The sequence below is a fragment of the Lemur catta genome, chromosome 9 (genome assembly GCF_020740605.2).
Source record: "Lemur catta isolate mLemCat1 chromosome 9, mLemCat1.pri, whole genome shotgun sequence".
NCBI classification, from domain to species: Eukaryota; Metazoa; Chordata; class Mammalia; order Primates; family Lemuridae; genus Lemur; species Lemur catta.
The window spans coordinates 15,904,419-15,920,092 of record NC_059136.1 but is presented as its reverse complement, the minus strand read 5'-3'; the positions used below and the strand labels follow the sequence as shown (position 1 = coordinate 15,920,092).

Below are 15,674 nucleotides of genomic sequence, written 5' to 3'. Positions count from 1 at the left end.
ACAGTCTTGCTAGAAAGCAGTCTAGCAGTATATTCCAAAATGTAAAATGAGTCTACTCTTTGATTCAGGATTTTAGCTATTCTAAGGGGATAATCAAATAATTATATCAAAATGTTTTTACAAGTAATTCTCACAGTGTTCTTTCTAAGATAATGAAAATTTGGGGATAATTTAAATGTCTTTCAATAAGAGCTTAAATTATGATATAACTGTAAAATGGATTTCTGTGCAGCCATTATGTAAGATAGCATGTAGTAGGGGTTGGTGAACTCTGGCTTATAGGCCAAATTCAGTCTACTGCCTGGTTTTGTTGACAAGGTTTTACTGGAACACAGCCATACTCATTTATGTGTGTATTTTCTACACATGAATTCGTTTATATAATGTTAGCTGCCATATGGATGCTTTCATACTACAATGGCAGAATTGAGTAGTTGCAGCAGAGACCAAACAGCCCAGAGGCCTGAAATATTTGTCTTTCCCTTTACAAAGTTTGCTGACTCCTGATATATAGCTGTATTCATTGACATGGAAAGCTCTTTGTAACATATTATTATTTTTTAATTTTTTAAAATCCATATCCAATTTGTCTGGATAATGTAACATATTATTGATACTAAAATCACATGTATAGTGTGGTCCCTGTTGTATGTAATCATGTGGTGATGAGGGAGGCAAAAAGAGCACCTTAAAGAAGGTATTTTTAAGAGGGATATCTTGAATTATGTTCACCAGAATATTCTGGGTTCCCTGTGAAGTCTTGTGACTTTTCCTTAACCTCTTTATATTTTTTTAATAATTCCTAAGTTTCTAAAAAGCAATAAAGTTGTTACATTTTTAAATTGGAAAGTAAACTTGATAAATAATTGCATAAATAAAATGAATAAATGGCTAATATCTTTATTATATAGAGTTCATATAATTGTTTTTCAAGCAAAGAACTTGAGCTGATAACTCACAAAAGAGGAAATAGAACTACTAAGCAGACATAAGAGAATTGTGAAAGCCTTGCGAATCATCCAAACTGGGAGCTTTGTCTTTTAAATTAGCAGATTTTAAACTTACTCCATACTGGTTGGGGGTTCAATGAAACATTTCTTTCATCATTTGCTAGTAGCCTTATAAATTGTTGTAATGTTAGAAAATAATTTGGCAGTGCCTTAATACCTTTTAATATACAGCTTGAATTTATATACCTCTATGTACACCTTGAAACAGTAATCTCACATTTAGGAATATACACTTCCAAAGAAATAATCTTTAATTTATGAAAGACTATACACACCAAGCTGTTTAAACACTGTAAAATGTCTTTCATTTAAAGCTAAATGGAAAAATAGACCCAGAAATCCTAAATATCGAAAATTGTATTACTGTATCAAAACATCACATGTACCTTATAAAGATATATAATTATTATGTATGCATAATTAAAAATAAAAAAAAATTTAAAAGTAAAGCTAAATGGAATTGAACATAAAACCCTATAAGTACTATGCTTACCACAGTGGCAAGAATCTCCGTAAGACAAAACCAAGTGCTGATGGGGATGCAGAGCAGCTGACATTCTCATGTTTTGCTGGTAGGAATGCAGAGCAGCAACTCTGAAAAACAGTTTTTCCATTTCTTATAAAATTAAACTTATACTTACCACGTTACACAATAATTTCACCCCTATGTACCTACACTTGAGAAATAAAAACTTCTGTTCACAGATAAACATGTACATGAATATTTATAGCTGTTTTACTCAAAATTGTCAGAAACTGGCAATAGCCCAAATGCTCATCAGTGGTGAAAAGACAAACGTGGCACATGCATCCAATGGAATACTACTCAGTAATAAAAAGAAACATGCTACTGCTCCCCACAACTTGCATGACTCGTACAAGCATTACACTGAGTGAAAGAAGGCAGCCTCCACAGCTCTCACACTGTGATTCCACTTACATGTTCTTGAAAAGACAAACTAAAAGATAGAGAGCAGATAAGTGGTTGCCAAATGTTGGGAGGAAGGTGTGACTATGAAGGGAAAGCACCGGACAGTTTTTTGGCATGATGAACTGTTCTGTATCCTAATTGCAGTGGTGGATACACAGGCCTGTCCATGTATTATAATTCATTGAACTGTATACCAAAGAACAGTAAATTTTACTACATGTGAATTTAAAAAAATAAAATTAAAATATATCTGTATAGGAAAAAAATTGGAAGATAATACACAAGCATTACAATGTTGTTTTTTTATAGTGCTGGTATTATGGATAATTTTCTTTTTTTTTTCTCATTTTCCCAATTGTACATGAACAACTTTCTTATCACTAAAGTAATACAAACAAACATATCAAAGAACTCTAAAATCATAGTAGTGCATGAAGTTTGGGAAAGGAACAAATAGCCCTTCATACTGCAATAACATCCAAAGACACTGTGCATCTTGGATCACCAGGGTCCATTCAAATTGTGTCCAGGAATCTATTTATAAGATTCATGAAGCATGCAATTTACTTTAGGAGGTAGAAGTGGAAGTAGTCATGGATTTTTTTTGCTTTGTTAAAAGCCTCTTTTATTTGGAAAATTTACTTTTGTAGAATTCTCCATTCACCTTTGATGCCAAATAAATGAGAATATCATAAAGCAAATAATAACCCCATGTAAAAATGCCTTACCTCATTTGTTCTTCAACACCCCCTTCCTCCCACACACACCAGAAGGTAAGTACAATCTTTGCAAAGAGGAAACTGAAGTACAGAACAGTGCCATTTGTTTTCACTTTTCTCTCATGAGACAGATTGTACTTTTTTTGTTGCTTGCCAATAATGATGATAAAGGTAATATTATCATATCTTTTCTCTCGAGAATTTCATGGACTTTGTTATTAATGAAATAAATGTTGTATGTCTTGGGAGAGAAAGTATTTGTTTTCTCACTGAAAATTCACAGGTGCTTCGGCTCTAACGAGATTCTCCTGTTTGGTTTTCCAGGATTTTGTACTGCACACTCATTCTGCCTCTGCATTACCTTGAGCCGTTCTTTTCGTACATCTTCCTCAATCTACAGCTCATCATCTTGCAGGTCCTTCACGTTTACTGGGGTTACTACATCCTGAAGATGCTCAAAAGATGTCTATTCACGAAGGTAAGGGCTGTCCAAATATTATTGCTCTTAACAAGTGAACTTCATTGCCTGATTTAAGGTGAGGCCCAGACAGTTGAATGTTCAATTTTATTCATAGTTTTAACCAGAATTCTGTTTTAAAAATGTGATCATTATTGATAAAAGTGTCTCTAAAATAGAGCTAGATTTTTCATAAGTAAGTCTCCAAGATACTTTTAAGAAATTGCTTTTATTAGAAGATGTGTTATTTTGAAATTTTTAAATCCAAAAATTGCTGCTTTTTTAAGAATCCTCTAAGGAGTCAAAATTAGCTCTAGTTTGCAGCAAACTTTATAACAATAGTTGAGCAATATTTCAGAGCCTTCTCTTTACTGGGGATCCAATTTTCACATAATGCTCTCTCTTGAGCTTGCTCCTACTCTCTAAAATATTGTCCATCACTTGGCTATCCTTTGTTTCTGAAAACGTCTTCCCTAAATAATAACAAATTAATAATACTTTTTAGACAATATAGGTTTTTTGTTTTATTTTGTTTTGTAAATTAGTTTTGTGCTTTAATTCCAGAGCGTGGTGAGAGAAGGGCCACAGCAATGAGTAGGACACAGTCACTGACTTTAGGGAAACAGCCCACCATCTAGTGGGGATATCTCACCTACTAGCAATGAGCTATAACGCAGAGAATGTTCTGTGCCAGAGATCCCAGAGACTTGCTGTGGAAGAAAAGATGAAAGAAAAGTTGATTCAAGAGACCAGGGAAAGTATTACTGAGTGATGGATTTTTGACTTGAACCCTTAAGGCAAATTAAAAAAATCTGATCACACTCCTTTGTCTTGAAATCATACATCTAAGGGAGTTTTAACTAAGGACCCTTCAAGCAGAAAGTTACAACAGGCCCACTTTTGGGTGTCACTATTCACGTATAACACAGTATCGTATCATCAACAGATTGACTTTTATGTAACAATATGCAGGAAATTAGTTTGATAAGCTTATTTTTATCAACTCTTTGATTAATTCATGTTCTGATTTAGTAAATGTGTCTCAAAGATCATTGAAGAGTTGACAGTGAAATGGACATTGCAATATTAATAATTGACCTCGGGGTTTTCCACCATCTCTTAGCTTCTAGTTCAAGACAGAGGTATGGGAAGTTGGGCTACATCTGGATTAATCTAAAAAAAAAGCAAAAAACTTTGAAAGTTTTTTTTGAACTAATTCATTGATGTGAGCTTGTTTTCTGGAGAAGAGCTGATTTTTCCCCTTAAAATTGGAGTGCCAAGAAAAAACTTCCTTGAATGGTTCTAGTTTGTTACAGTTCTAAATGTTTTTCTATGGTCTCTGGAAAAATTATCTTATCTCTAAGTGACTGATAATGTTGAAGTAACTGAGAAAAGGTTAAGAAGTTGAGCAGTTAGACAATTTGCACATCCAGTGGTTGCCATGAAAGAAGGTCCCTGAATGGAGCCTGTAATTCCACTGGGCCCAGCCTTCCAGAAGCTCCTGTCCCCACGCAGAAACTGTTCCCTTATTACCTAGTGAGAGACAATAATTACAGGCTTGGAAGGGATCCAGGGAAAATGAAGTTTGGAGACCAGAAGGTACCCTTCTTTGGTTTCATTGTGATTTTCCTATTTCTGATCTCTAATGGGTCATGCCAGTCCTGATTAGAAACCCAGTGGGTTGGGAAGCTGTGGACAGGAATCCCTGATTTCTCGTGCTGTACTTTGGAAAAGCTGTTTCCAATTGCAATTTGACAGCCGTTGTGAAGGCCCCCACAGTCCTAATCCGTGCAGCTTGTATGACTTCAGCTGGCTTGCATGTGCACTCTGTTTTCCACCGCAGTGGCAAAACTGGCTGTGAAATCAGCTTATTCCTCCAAAGCCGTAAAGCCTCCGTTTAAAGAATGCTATTTGAAGGCATGGTTGTACTGCAAAGGGGAGGAGAGGGCTAGAGGCAGAAATTGAAATTCTTGGAGAAACAACTAACAAATCAGTGTTCAACTTTATTTAATAAAAATTCAGCATTTAATGCAACCTCAGTTGTTACTAAAGTGACTAATTGTTGGATACTTTATAAATGAAATTGCAGAAGTTCCATAGATCTCTAAATTTTTTTTTTTTAAATCTTATAACAGAAATTGAGAATTTGTCCCTCCAATTCTTTACAGTTGGCAGGTTCTCCATAAGGAATTCTGAACATACAAATGATAAGTAACTTGGGGAAACAAACCACTCTGTTTTGGGTGGAAAGTTATAAATACTGTATTAAGCATTTTTTGTCTCCGTATTTTCATGGCAGACTGAAAAGAGGTGATTATGCTTCTTAAAAATAGAATTTTTGGGTAATAGTCACATCTTATTTTCCCTTAACAATAGGTTATTGCATACATATGATGATTGAGAACCTGCCACCATTTACTTTTACTCCTGAATACTTTGAGAGTATCACTGTAATTTCAGGACACTAATGTATATGGGTCCCACATAGCAGGCATCTTGCTGCTTGATAACAAGGCTTGGCAGTGAAACTTGTCTGATTACTGTAAAATGGGTTGTTTGCAATGAGCCACCAGCCCACACATCACATCAGGAAATATGACAGGCTGACATATTCATTTTGTCATTCTCTTTGCAAACGTGGAAAGTACTTTGAGAGGAAATTAGAAGAAACATAGTATGCTTTTGTTTAATATTACTTGAGAGAACTTGATCATCCTTAAGCTTTTATTTTCTCCTTTCTAAATATCATCCTGGGTGCTGGCCAAATCAAGTATGTCTCTGAGACATCTTACACTGGTGAATAGCCAAGGCGTGCAAGGGGGAGCTGGAGTTGCAGCCATTAAAGCCAGGATGGAGAAACGAGCCCCTTGGCAACCTGCCCCAGCCATCTGCAACTCAATAGGCAGCATCCCTTACATTCATAGGATGACACTTTACATACACTGAACTGTTCTAGTTAAAAAGGAACACGAGTAAACACGAGGAAACTGAGGCCTACACCAAATTCACACAGTAATTTCATGACAAAGCTAAGACTAGAACTTGAGTCTCTGAAAACTTGTAATACTTCATCTTTTTTTATTATTCTTTATTTGAATTAAGGGCAGAAAATTATTAACCAGAAATAACTGGAAAATTAATTTAAAGTACTTGCATAGAATTAAAAAAGTGAGTACATAAACAAATTGAGTAATCAAGATGATAAATTAAAGTACAGCACAAATCCTCTCACTTCTGAACTTTTTAAAAGCATAAGAAAATGAACTGTTAATTATTTTTTAATCCCAAATCATTTTGAAGTAAAGCAGTTAGATAGCTAAGAGTATAGGCTCTGTGTAGATTCAAACCGCTGCTCTCCCGTTCACTGGCTGTGTGATCCTGGGAGTATTACTTCTGTTCATTTCTTTAGTTCCCTCACCTGTAAAATGGGGATGATGATATTAGTACCTGCTTTCAGGATAAAGCCCTTAGAACAGTGTCTGGCACATAGTAAGCACATGATAAGTGTTAGCTGCCATTATCATGATCAGTGTTACCACTAAGCAGGTTCTTGCTACTAAATTACAGAGCGCCTGTAAATGGGAAGTTGCCTGGCAGTCGGCTCTCAGCAAGCCTCTTCCTTTTGCTTACACAGGGCTGCAGCTGGTATCAGATGTCAGTCCTTGACTTGCAACCAGAGGCTTCAGTGACAGTTTTCTAAGCTGTCTTCTGCCAGTTGACTTTCATGACTCACATTCAGCTGATTTTTTTTGATACATCCTCTCAGATGTCAACATGTTAGGGAAGAAATACAAAATCCGTAACATCCAAGAAGTCTCCAAGTCTCTTTTGTTAGTAGGCAAGAGCAAATGTAAAACTGCACTTTGCTGAGCAACACTTCACAAACACATCACAAAGACTGACGATGAAAATAAAGTATTATAAAGATGCTATCAGCTTATATTTTTTATATTTTCGAATATTTATAAGATCAACTAGTTTGACATTTAGTCAAGCAACAGCAGTGAAATTTGTAAACTTGTAATGATAAAAATACTGTGTCAAGATGCTTGGCTTAAAGAATTTCAAATCTGAGTATTCTTCCACACCGTGCAGCTCAGCAACAAAATAGAATTCCCATAGGATTTTAGAACTGGAAGAGACTGTTATTGTCTACAAGACACTGTGGCTCCCCTCCCCAGGGCCTTGCTGTTGTATTGCAGTTCACCACTCACACCCACACGTATGAATTCGTACTGACTTTGAGTCTCATGTCACTCTGTGAAACAGCTATTGTTATCCCTCTTTCACAGAGGAAGAGAGCAAGGGTGAATGAAGAAGTAGCATGACTGCTTAACACCACACAGCAGTGGAATGCACACCCTTGAAGGCTGATACTTCAGAGCCCATGTTGCTAATATTGTGTTGCTCTGCTTCCCCAAAAGTTTTGTATTTGTGAATATCTGTCCTAAAAACACAAGTAATACATATTTTGTGTGTGTGTTTATATGTGTTTCTCTCGGCGTGCATTTCGTGTGGCTTATGCTCCGTTCTCACAAATTTCATAATGGTATCTCTGACTTGACTCAGTTATCTTTGCTATCATTACTTTACAAGTAATCAATGAATTAATTCTGGCTCTTAACTGAGGGCACTCTAGAAAACCTCATGAAGGGTATGCCTTTTAGGGGATCATCTTGCTTAAAGCAATCATAAGCTGGAATTTTTATAAACTGGAAAGGGCAAAGTTGTTTAAAGAAGTCAGAGTTGAATAGGCAACCACCTGCAGGGCTCTAAGATAATAAAGGCAAGAAAATGTACTATGAGTGAGAGGGCAGGGCCTGCGGGTAAACTGGCTTCTTCCCAGGTCTCTTGCCCCCATTGAATTACTGTTGCTTTGCCCTTGACCTCAAGGCCTCTGGATCAGACCCACAGATTTCACAAGGGCACTGAGATGAGTGCTTGGAAGAAGACCCAACCTCACATACGTAAGTTGAGGTGGAAACAGCACAGAATGGAAAGGAGGAATTCATTTGCCCAATCGGAAGTGGAGGCTCAGAGGGGGCAAAGGGCCTCCTGAGGTTGTGCAATGAGGACTGAAACCCACACGGTTTCGGATAGCTTTTCTCTACCCCGAGATAACATTGTTCAGGCATTTTTCTGAATAGTGTGCAATTAGGATGTGTAATATCTTTTTCCAAGCTATTTGGAAATTCTATCTTTTTTTATACAATGATTCCTCTCTGCGTTAGGATAGTTGTGATCCCCACATGCAGATGCTGCAGCACCTCTCTCTGCTGCTGACGACGACAGTGTGTCTTTTTAGCTCTTAATCCCAGGCAAACTGACCTCTGATGGAAAAAGATTATATCAGGATTTTTCAATGAGTAAAACAATATTTTACTTCAGCTTTCTTCAGTCCACCTCTGTGTCTTTGGAAGTGAGCGTGGAGAGCAGCTGGGTGCCAGCAGCTGAGTGAGGACAGTTATGGCGAGGAGGTTCCAGCTGCCGGGTGTCTGTTCAAAGCAGCAGATCTCACTTCCCCGCAATTGCCTGTGACTTATTTAATTATGCGAAGGATTGTCCATATTTACTTTATGACATATTAGCTCCCTTGTGCATACTCTTAAACTTCTTGTCTAGTATATTCTCTATCAATGGTTTTCAAAATACTAGTTCTTTGGAGGTGCTGGACCCCTCAAGTGTTTGGCTGACAGGAAGGCAGCTGAGGGAGCTGTAAAATGAAGGGGCTTGTCCATGGCGAGAGCTGCTTTCGGGAACAGTGCACTGATGCCCGTGGGCACGCAAGTCCCGACTTCCTTTCCTCTGTCCTGAAGTGGACCACGATGTCACCCCGAGCCGCTGCTCCTATTTTGTTGAAGTGGGAAAGGAATTTGAGGGATGGGGAGGATCTAGGTAAAAAGAGGTCTTTAAGAAGCTCTGACAGCTCTGGTACCCATGATTTAAAAAATCATTTCACAAAAATGAAATGAATTTTTATATAATCCTGAAAAAAACAGATAGTCTCCATTTTACTAGTAGAGAAACAGACGCACACACAGATGTCGTATATGGAATCTGAGTTTTAGACAAGGGGCACAGGCATAAGTCATGGCCTGTTAATAAATCTACACATTCACACCAGGACGTGAAAGTTTTATTCATGGGCTCTTGGGCCAGAGAGATTGGTCAAAACAGGTGTGGGGGAGACTCCTGCGGTCAACACTGTCCCTGTTAATCCCCCGCTGTTTTCTGTGGCCTACCCCACCCTGTGGCCACCTCCTCACCTCCACCATGTCAGTCTCAGAGGACAGCAAAAGAAACCTTATTCCTGAAAACTCATTCAGTGTGTAGATATGGGTAACAGAAATCAGTTTTTCAAACATTTTCATTTTGATTTATCATGTGGGCTTTCATGCCTGAGTGATTTATGATGCAGATGGCTTGATCCGTGCTCTGTCTTGGGAACGGCAAGCATGCCATCTGTGGAACTTGGGACTCTCAAAGGGGCTGTGTTCTTCAGATGGTGTCTCCTCACCACATGTACCTGGCTCAGGCAATCTTGAGGACAGCAGCCCTGGGCACGTACTCTTCACACGGCTCCACAGCCCATGCTCTGGGAGCCTGACTTAAGACTTGTCCTTCTCAACCAGCCTCGGCCTCAGTGTTGCTCTAAGCAAGTGGCATGTGTCTGTAATCGAACCTGGAAACGTGCTCACGTCCTTCAAGGGAAGGAGTGGAATTGTCTATGATCAGTCACTTGGCTGAGCTGGAACCACTGACCACTGAAACCACTCTCTAAACTATAAGGTGTAGAGAAACGGTGTTATAACTGTGTTATAACCATACATTCTGTAGTTTCCAAGCCAGTCTCTTCTGGTTATCCTTTCCTGTTACCCCCTCTCCTCCAAGACATTCATTTCTCTCAGGCTGCATGTCCTTTTCTGGTTCCTGAGCCTCAGCCCTTCTGGAAGGCATGGAAGCTGCCGAGGTGTCTGGCGAGAACACCTGCCACGGCCAGGGTTCTGGAGGTGGGGGTGGGGCACTGCAGTGGCCGGAGCCCCTCCCTGGGCACTGTCTTAGGAAGGGAGTTGGAGCCAGGCCTGGCCCCGCCAAGACTCTCGAGGAAGGTGCTAGGGGGCAGGTACTGGAGCTGGCAGATCTGGTATCTTGTCTGCCTCACATGCTTGTTCTCAGTCTCCAGTGGGGACGTGGCCCTCCTGGCCCCCGTCTCTGCAGGAGATCCTGGCAGTCAGGCTCAGCCTCCCCATGAAGCAGCCTCTAAGTCAGCAGCCTGCCTCCAGCCCAGGGGTTCTCCACAGTGGCACTACTGACATTTGGGGCTGGGTAGCTCTTTATCGTGCCATCTGTCCTGTGCACTATAGGATGGTGAGCAGCATCCCTGGCCTCTACCCACTAGATGCCAGTAGCAACCCCACCTGTGGTTGTGACAACCCAAACCATCTCCAGTTTTTACCAAATGTCCACTGTGGGGTTGGGGGTTGCCCTGGCTGAGAGCCACTGCCTATCCACATGTAGTTCCATTTCTCTCTCTGGAGAGGTAAATTGGGTTTTCTTCTACAAGCGCAGGAATGGTATTGTTTCTAGATGTTCCAAAGGCTGCATTTTATTGTGTCATTTATTTATTTACTCCCATCCTTTGTGCTACTGTTGTCATATATTTTTATTATATATATATGTGTGTATTTAATTATATCTATTTAATTATATCTATGTATAATTAACTCTATATTATATGGCTTTTTTGCTTTAAACAATGAATTATTTTTTAAAGTGCTAATACAAATTTGAATGTCTTATATTTACCTACAGGTTCACAACTTCTGTCTCTCTTCATTACTCTGCGTAAATACAAATGTCTATCTGGTACCGTGTTCTTTTATCTGTCCTTTTTTGCCCCATTAGGACACCCATTTCTTGTATTACAGGTATGCTGGTGATTAATTCTCTTGACTTTTGTTTGTCTGAAAAAGTCTTTATTTTTTCCATCATTTAAAAAATATATTTTTTTGCTGAGCTTAGGATACCATGGTTTTTGTTTTTGGTTTTGGTTTTCTTCCAGTACTTCAAAACTGTTGCTCCATTGTCTTCTGGCTTACATACTTTCTGGTTAGATGTCTGCTATTTTCTTGTCTTTATTAGTCTAAATAATGTTATCTTTTACTTCTGGCTGCTTTTGCGATTTTTCTCTTTAGCACTGGTTTTCAACAATTTGATTATGATGTGTCTTAGTGTATTTTTCTGTTTATTCTGCTTGCGGTTTGTTGAGGTTCTTGATTCTGTGAATTTGTAGTTTGCATCAAATTCAGATTTCAACACATTTTTTTTAAAAAAATTTCTGTCATTGCTTCTCTGTCCTCTTCTTTTGCAACTTCTGTTAACACTTATATTGACCCACAAGTCATTGATATTTTGTTCATTTTCAGTCATTTTATTTCCTCTCTATGCTTTATTATGAATAATTTTTATTTCTAGGTCTTTAAGGTTTTTATCTTTTCTTTTGTAGTATCTAATATGCAATTAATCCCATCTAGTATAATTTTTATTTCAGATATTTTATTTTTTATCTCTATAAATTTCATTTTGTTCTTTGTTATATCTTCCCTTTCTCTCCTCATTATGTTCCTGCTTTTCTCTACCTACTTGAATATATAGAGCACATTTATAACAGCTATTTTGATATCCTTGTCTGAAAATTCCATCATCTCTTAAATTTTGGCATGTTTCCTTTTTTATTCAAAATATTGATTAAGCAGGTACAAGTGTTTTTGTTACATAGATACCTTGTATAATGCTTAAGTCAGGGCCTTTGGTGTGCTAGTCACCAGAATAGTGTTCATTTTACATGAGTCTGTTTCTATTAATTGAATTTTCTCCTGAGTGTGTGCTATATTTCTCACCTTCTTTGCAAATTTTGTAATTTCTGATTGGATGTCAGACATTTTGAATTTTATATTGTTGGATGCTGGATTTTGCTGTATTCCTTTAAATAGTATTGGATTTTGGTTTTGTATGCAGTTAAATTACTTGTGATAAGTCTCAAGCCTTGCTTTTAAGCTTTGTTAGCATGAAACCAGAATAGTCTTTAGTATATGGTTGTTAAGTAGAGTACTTCTTCATATTCCTGTTTCTGTTTTCAAACAAGTATAACTGTTAGGTGGTTCCTTCTTTGTTTCTGATATTCCCCTCTAGGTCAGTGCTGTCCAATAAAAATATAATATGAGCCACATATATGACATTTAAAAAATAATGAACAGGTGAAATTAATTTTAAGAATATATTATATTTAATACAATATTAGAAAAATATTATCATTTAAATTTTGCCTGATGTACATTTTGCCTGGTAAGTATTTAATCAAGGGAGGAATTATAATCATGTTTAAGGCTAATATAATGATTCAACAATCAATACAAAAAATTATTAATAAGGTATTTTCATTCTTTTTTGCACATTAAGCCTTTGAAATCTGGTGTGAATTTTAGACTTACAGCACACCTCAATTTGGACTGACCACATTTCAAGTACTCAAAAGCCACCTTGTGGCTGTGGCTACCACATTGTACATGTGGCTCCTGGCTCTGGAATGGCAATTCTGCTTCTCTACTACATATGGGACAGGAGGTGGGATATGTTCCCATGTGAGAACTCTTTCTAAGGGGTCCTCAGTGCTATGCTCAATCACAGTGTGCTGGCGATACCCACTGCCCTTTCTTTTACACTCAAGAAAGCATTTCAGTTGGTGAGTGAGGCAGGAGGGTACTCTTTTATGGAGAACTGCTTTTTTTTTTTTTTTTTTTTTTTTTTAGTAAATCCTTTGTCTTGTTTCTCTTTTGCTTCTGCAGGATCCTTAATTTTTTTTCTCTTGTTTCCTTCTTTCCCTTCACTGCTCATCTCCAAGTACTGCTTTTTCTCCATATACCTGACTCTCCCTGACGAGCTCTGCTTCTCCATGACTGCCACTTCCTGTCTCCCACACTTTGGACCACCTTCTATCTAGCAAGGGCTATGGACTACCAGGTCCCACCTGTGGCATTCACGGTTTCTCTTTCTCTTTCTGGTGATTTTATCTGTGCTTCCTGAAATCCTGCACACTCACCCTGCTCTTGTTCACGGAGTCGTTCCAGCCTACCTTCCCCACTTTCCTGGCCACAAGTTTGAGGGCTGTGGGAGCGCTGTTGGGATTTGTATATTTTTTCTTCTTCTTACAGATAATTTGAACAATCTTTCTGTGTCCTAGGAAAATGGAAGGCACGTATTCATGTTGATTCAATAGCTGTTTGGGGAAGGTATGGGGGAAATTTGGAATCATTGTTCTTCAACCCCAGAAGTCCTCAAGTATATCATTTACAAACTTAGGTGCTTGAACTATTTTTAATAACAGACTTCATACCACATACCTGACAAGGGATCTTGACAATGTCTCAGTTAAGGAGAGCTCCACAGAGCAGCACAGAACCATAGGGTGGCACCTCAGATACCAACTATCATGCCTTACCACCACCCCCAAGGGTCTGTTTCTGCAGGCTAAATACATCTAATTCTTTCAAACATACCTCCTAAGGTGTGCTGGGGAGTCTTCTCACTTGTCTGATCACTCTCCTGTTCCGCATTATTTAGATGCTTTAACTGTTGTACCTAGAACTGGGCACAGTTTTCTAAATATGGTCTCACAAACACAAAATCAAGGAGGCTATTATCTCTTATTTCTGGAGACTCTACTTCCACTGATGCAGCCTACTTTTGTATTTAGTTGCTGGTAGTTACATTATACTGTTAATTCACATTAAGCTCAAAGTTGATTAAAACCTCCAAGTCTTTTTCATATGGGCTACTGTTAAGTCACATTTCCTCCACTTGGGAATTTTCTGGTGGTAGTGATAATTCTTCTTTTGTTTGTTGGAAGTTGCATTCCTTCTTGTTAAACTTCATTTTGCTTGATCTGGTTATCATTCCAGCCTTTTCTTAAGAATAAGAAACCAAGACATTTGGTGATAGGTCCTTTTGTTTAAAAGGCCTATTAAAGCTGGGTGCAGTGGCTCACATGTATAGTCCCAGCTACTCGGGAGGCTAAGGTAGGAGGATTGCTTGAGCCCAGAAGTTTGAGGCTGCTGTGATCATAGTGAGCTATGACTGTGCCTGTGAACAGCCCCTGCACCCCAGCCTGGGCAACATAGTGAGACTTCATATAAAAAAAAAAAAAAAAGATGGCCTATTAAAGGAATTCAGGAGTATTCTATACAAGCCAGTTCATGAACAAGTCATTATTATTTTACCTGGTATATATTTTAATCAGGGGAGGGTTGTAATTATTTTTAAGCCTAATTACAGAATAAGTTATACTGCTCACACCCTGAAGAAGATCTCCCAGAATTCCAGATCTTTGCTTCAGATGAACTTGTGAAATACTAGCTATGCTGACTACAGCTAACTGGAATGGCCTATGGAGCTCTAACAGAAAAATACTCATGGCCAGGCCACAAGACAGACCAATTAAATCAGAGTCCGTGGGGGAAGACAGTGGAATTTTTGACAGTTCTTTTCTCTCCCTAGGTGGGAATTCCCTGAGTTTCATCCTCAACCCTGAATTCTTCTAATTTGAATCCTGGGTTGAGATCTAGATTAAGGAGAGAAAACAAGCTGTGTGTGCCCTCTCTACCACTGGAAACATACGCAGGGATGTCCCCCTATTTACTTGGTCCACTTTCTAGAAAGCAGGGATGGCTATACTCTTCCCCACATTCGTAACATTAGTTTACCTCAACAAACACTCCCATGTTGCAAATTTTAACAAAAGTAGTATTTGTGTTACTCTGGTGTTCTGCGCTAAAAACAAAGGAACACCTTATAAAGGAAAATTGAGACTTGAAATCAGCCCATTGGGATTCTTTCCTTTGTAGAAAAACAAAATTCTTTAAATGGTACATTTTTCTGGAAAACTAAAACCATGATTTATTTTACAAAATGATTTGCTAATTATTTTAAAAGAACCGCTTATTATATAAAGTGAGACGTACTTGTAATTTTATATTGACTTTCTGGACTGAAAAGTTACTTATGAAATATAGAGACTAAGGAGATCAAAATTATTTGGAACCATGGAATTTTAAAACATGAAAGACCCATAGGTGGCTTTCTGCTACAACTTTTTCTTTTCATGGAGGCCATCAATCTAGAGAGGGTTTCTGGCCTTGCTGACTGAAGATTGGTCTGTGACCATAGCCTCAGAATCGCCCAGAGTTAAAAATGTAATATCTCAGGCCCCTCTAGTGACCTTCTGAATGAGAATCTATAGCTTATCAAGAACTCCAGGTGATTCCTATGCACATCAAAGTTTGAGAAGCACTGGTCTAGAAAATTCATATTCCAGGTTACTAAAAGGAAACTGTCCATGAATAGCCAGTTTTTATAGAACCCAATGTAAATTTAATACAACTCCTTTGAGGAGGGGGGAAAAAAGGAAATACTTAATTGTTTTTTTCTGTGACCTTGTCAACTTGGATAATTAGAATGAGTATAACAAAAAGGAATGACTTTGCTAGTAGTTCAGAAAATTG

The 15,674-nt window shown here is 38.2% G+C and overlaps 1 protein-coding gene across 1 annotated transcript in view; it reads left to right on the top strand.

Annotated features, from left to right (window-relative positions):
- The window catches only part of CERS3 (ceramide synthase 3), a 58,952-nt gene that overhangs the window by 36,282 nt on the left and 6,996 nt on the right, over positions 1 to 15,674 (top strand). Inside the window, exon 9 of the mRNA XM_045560632.1 lies at positions 2,985 to 3,138. Within this exon, the coding sequence (XP_045416588.1) occupies positions 2,985 to 3,138 (154 nt within the window). The remainder of the gene's footprint in view (positions 1 to 2,984; positions 3,139 to 15,674) is intronic.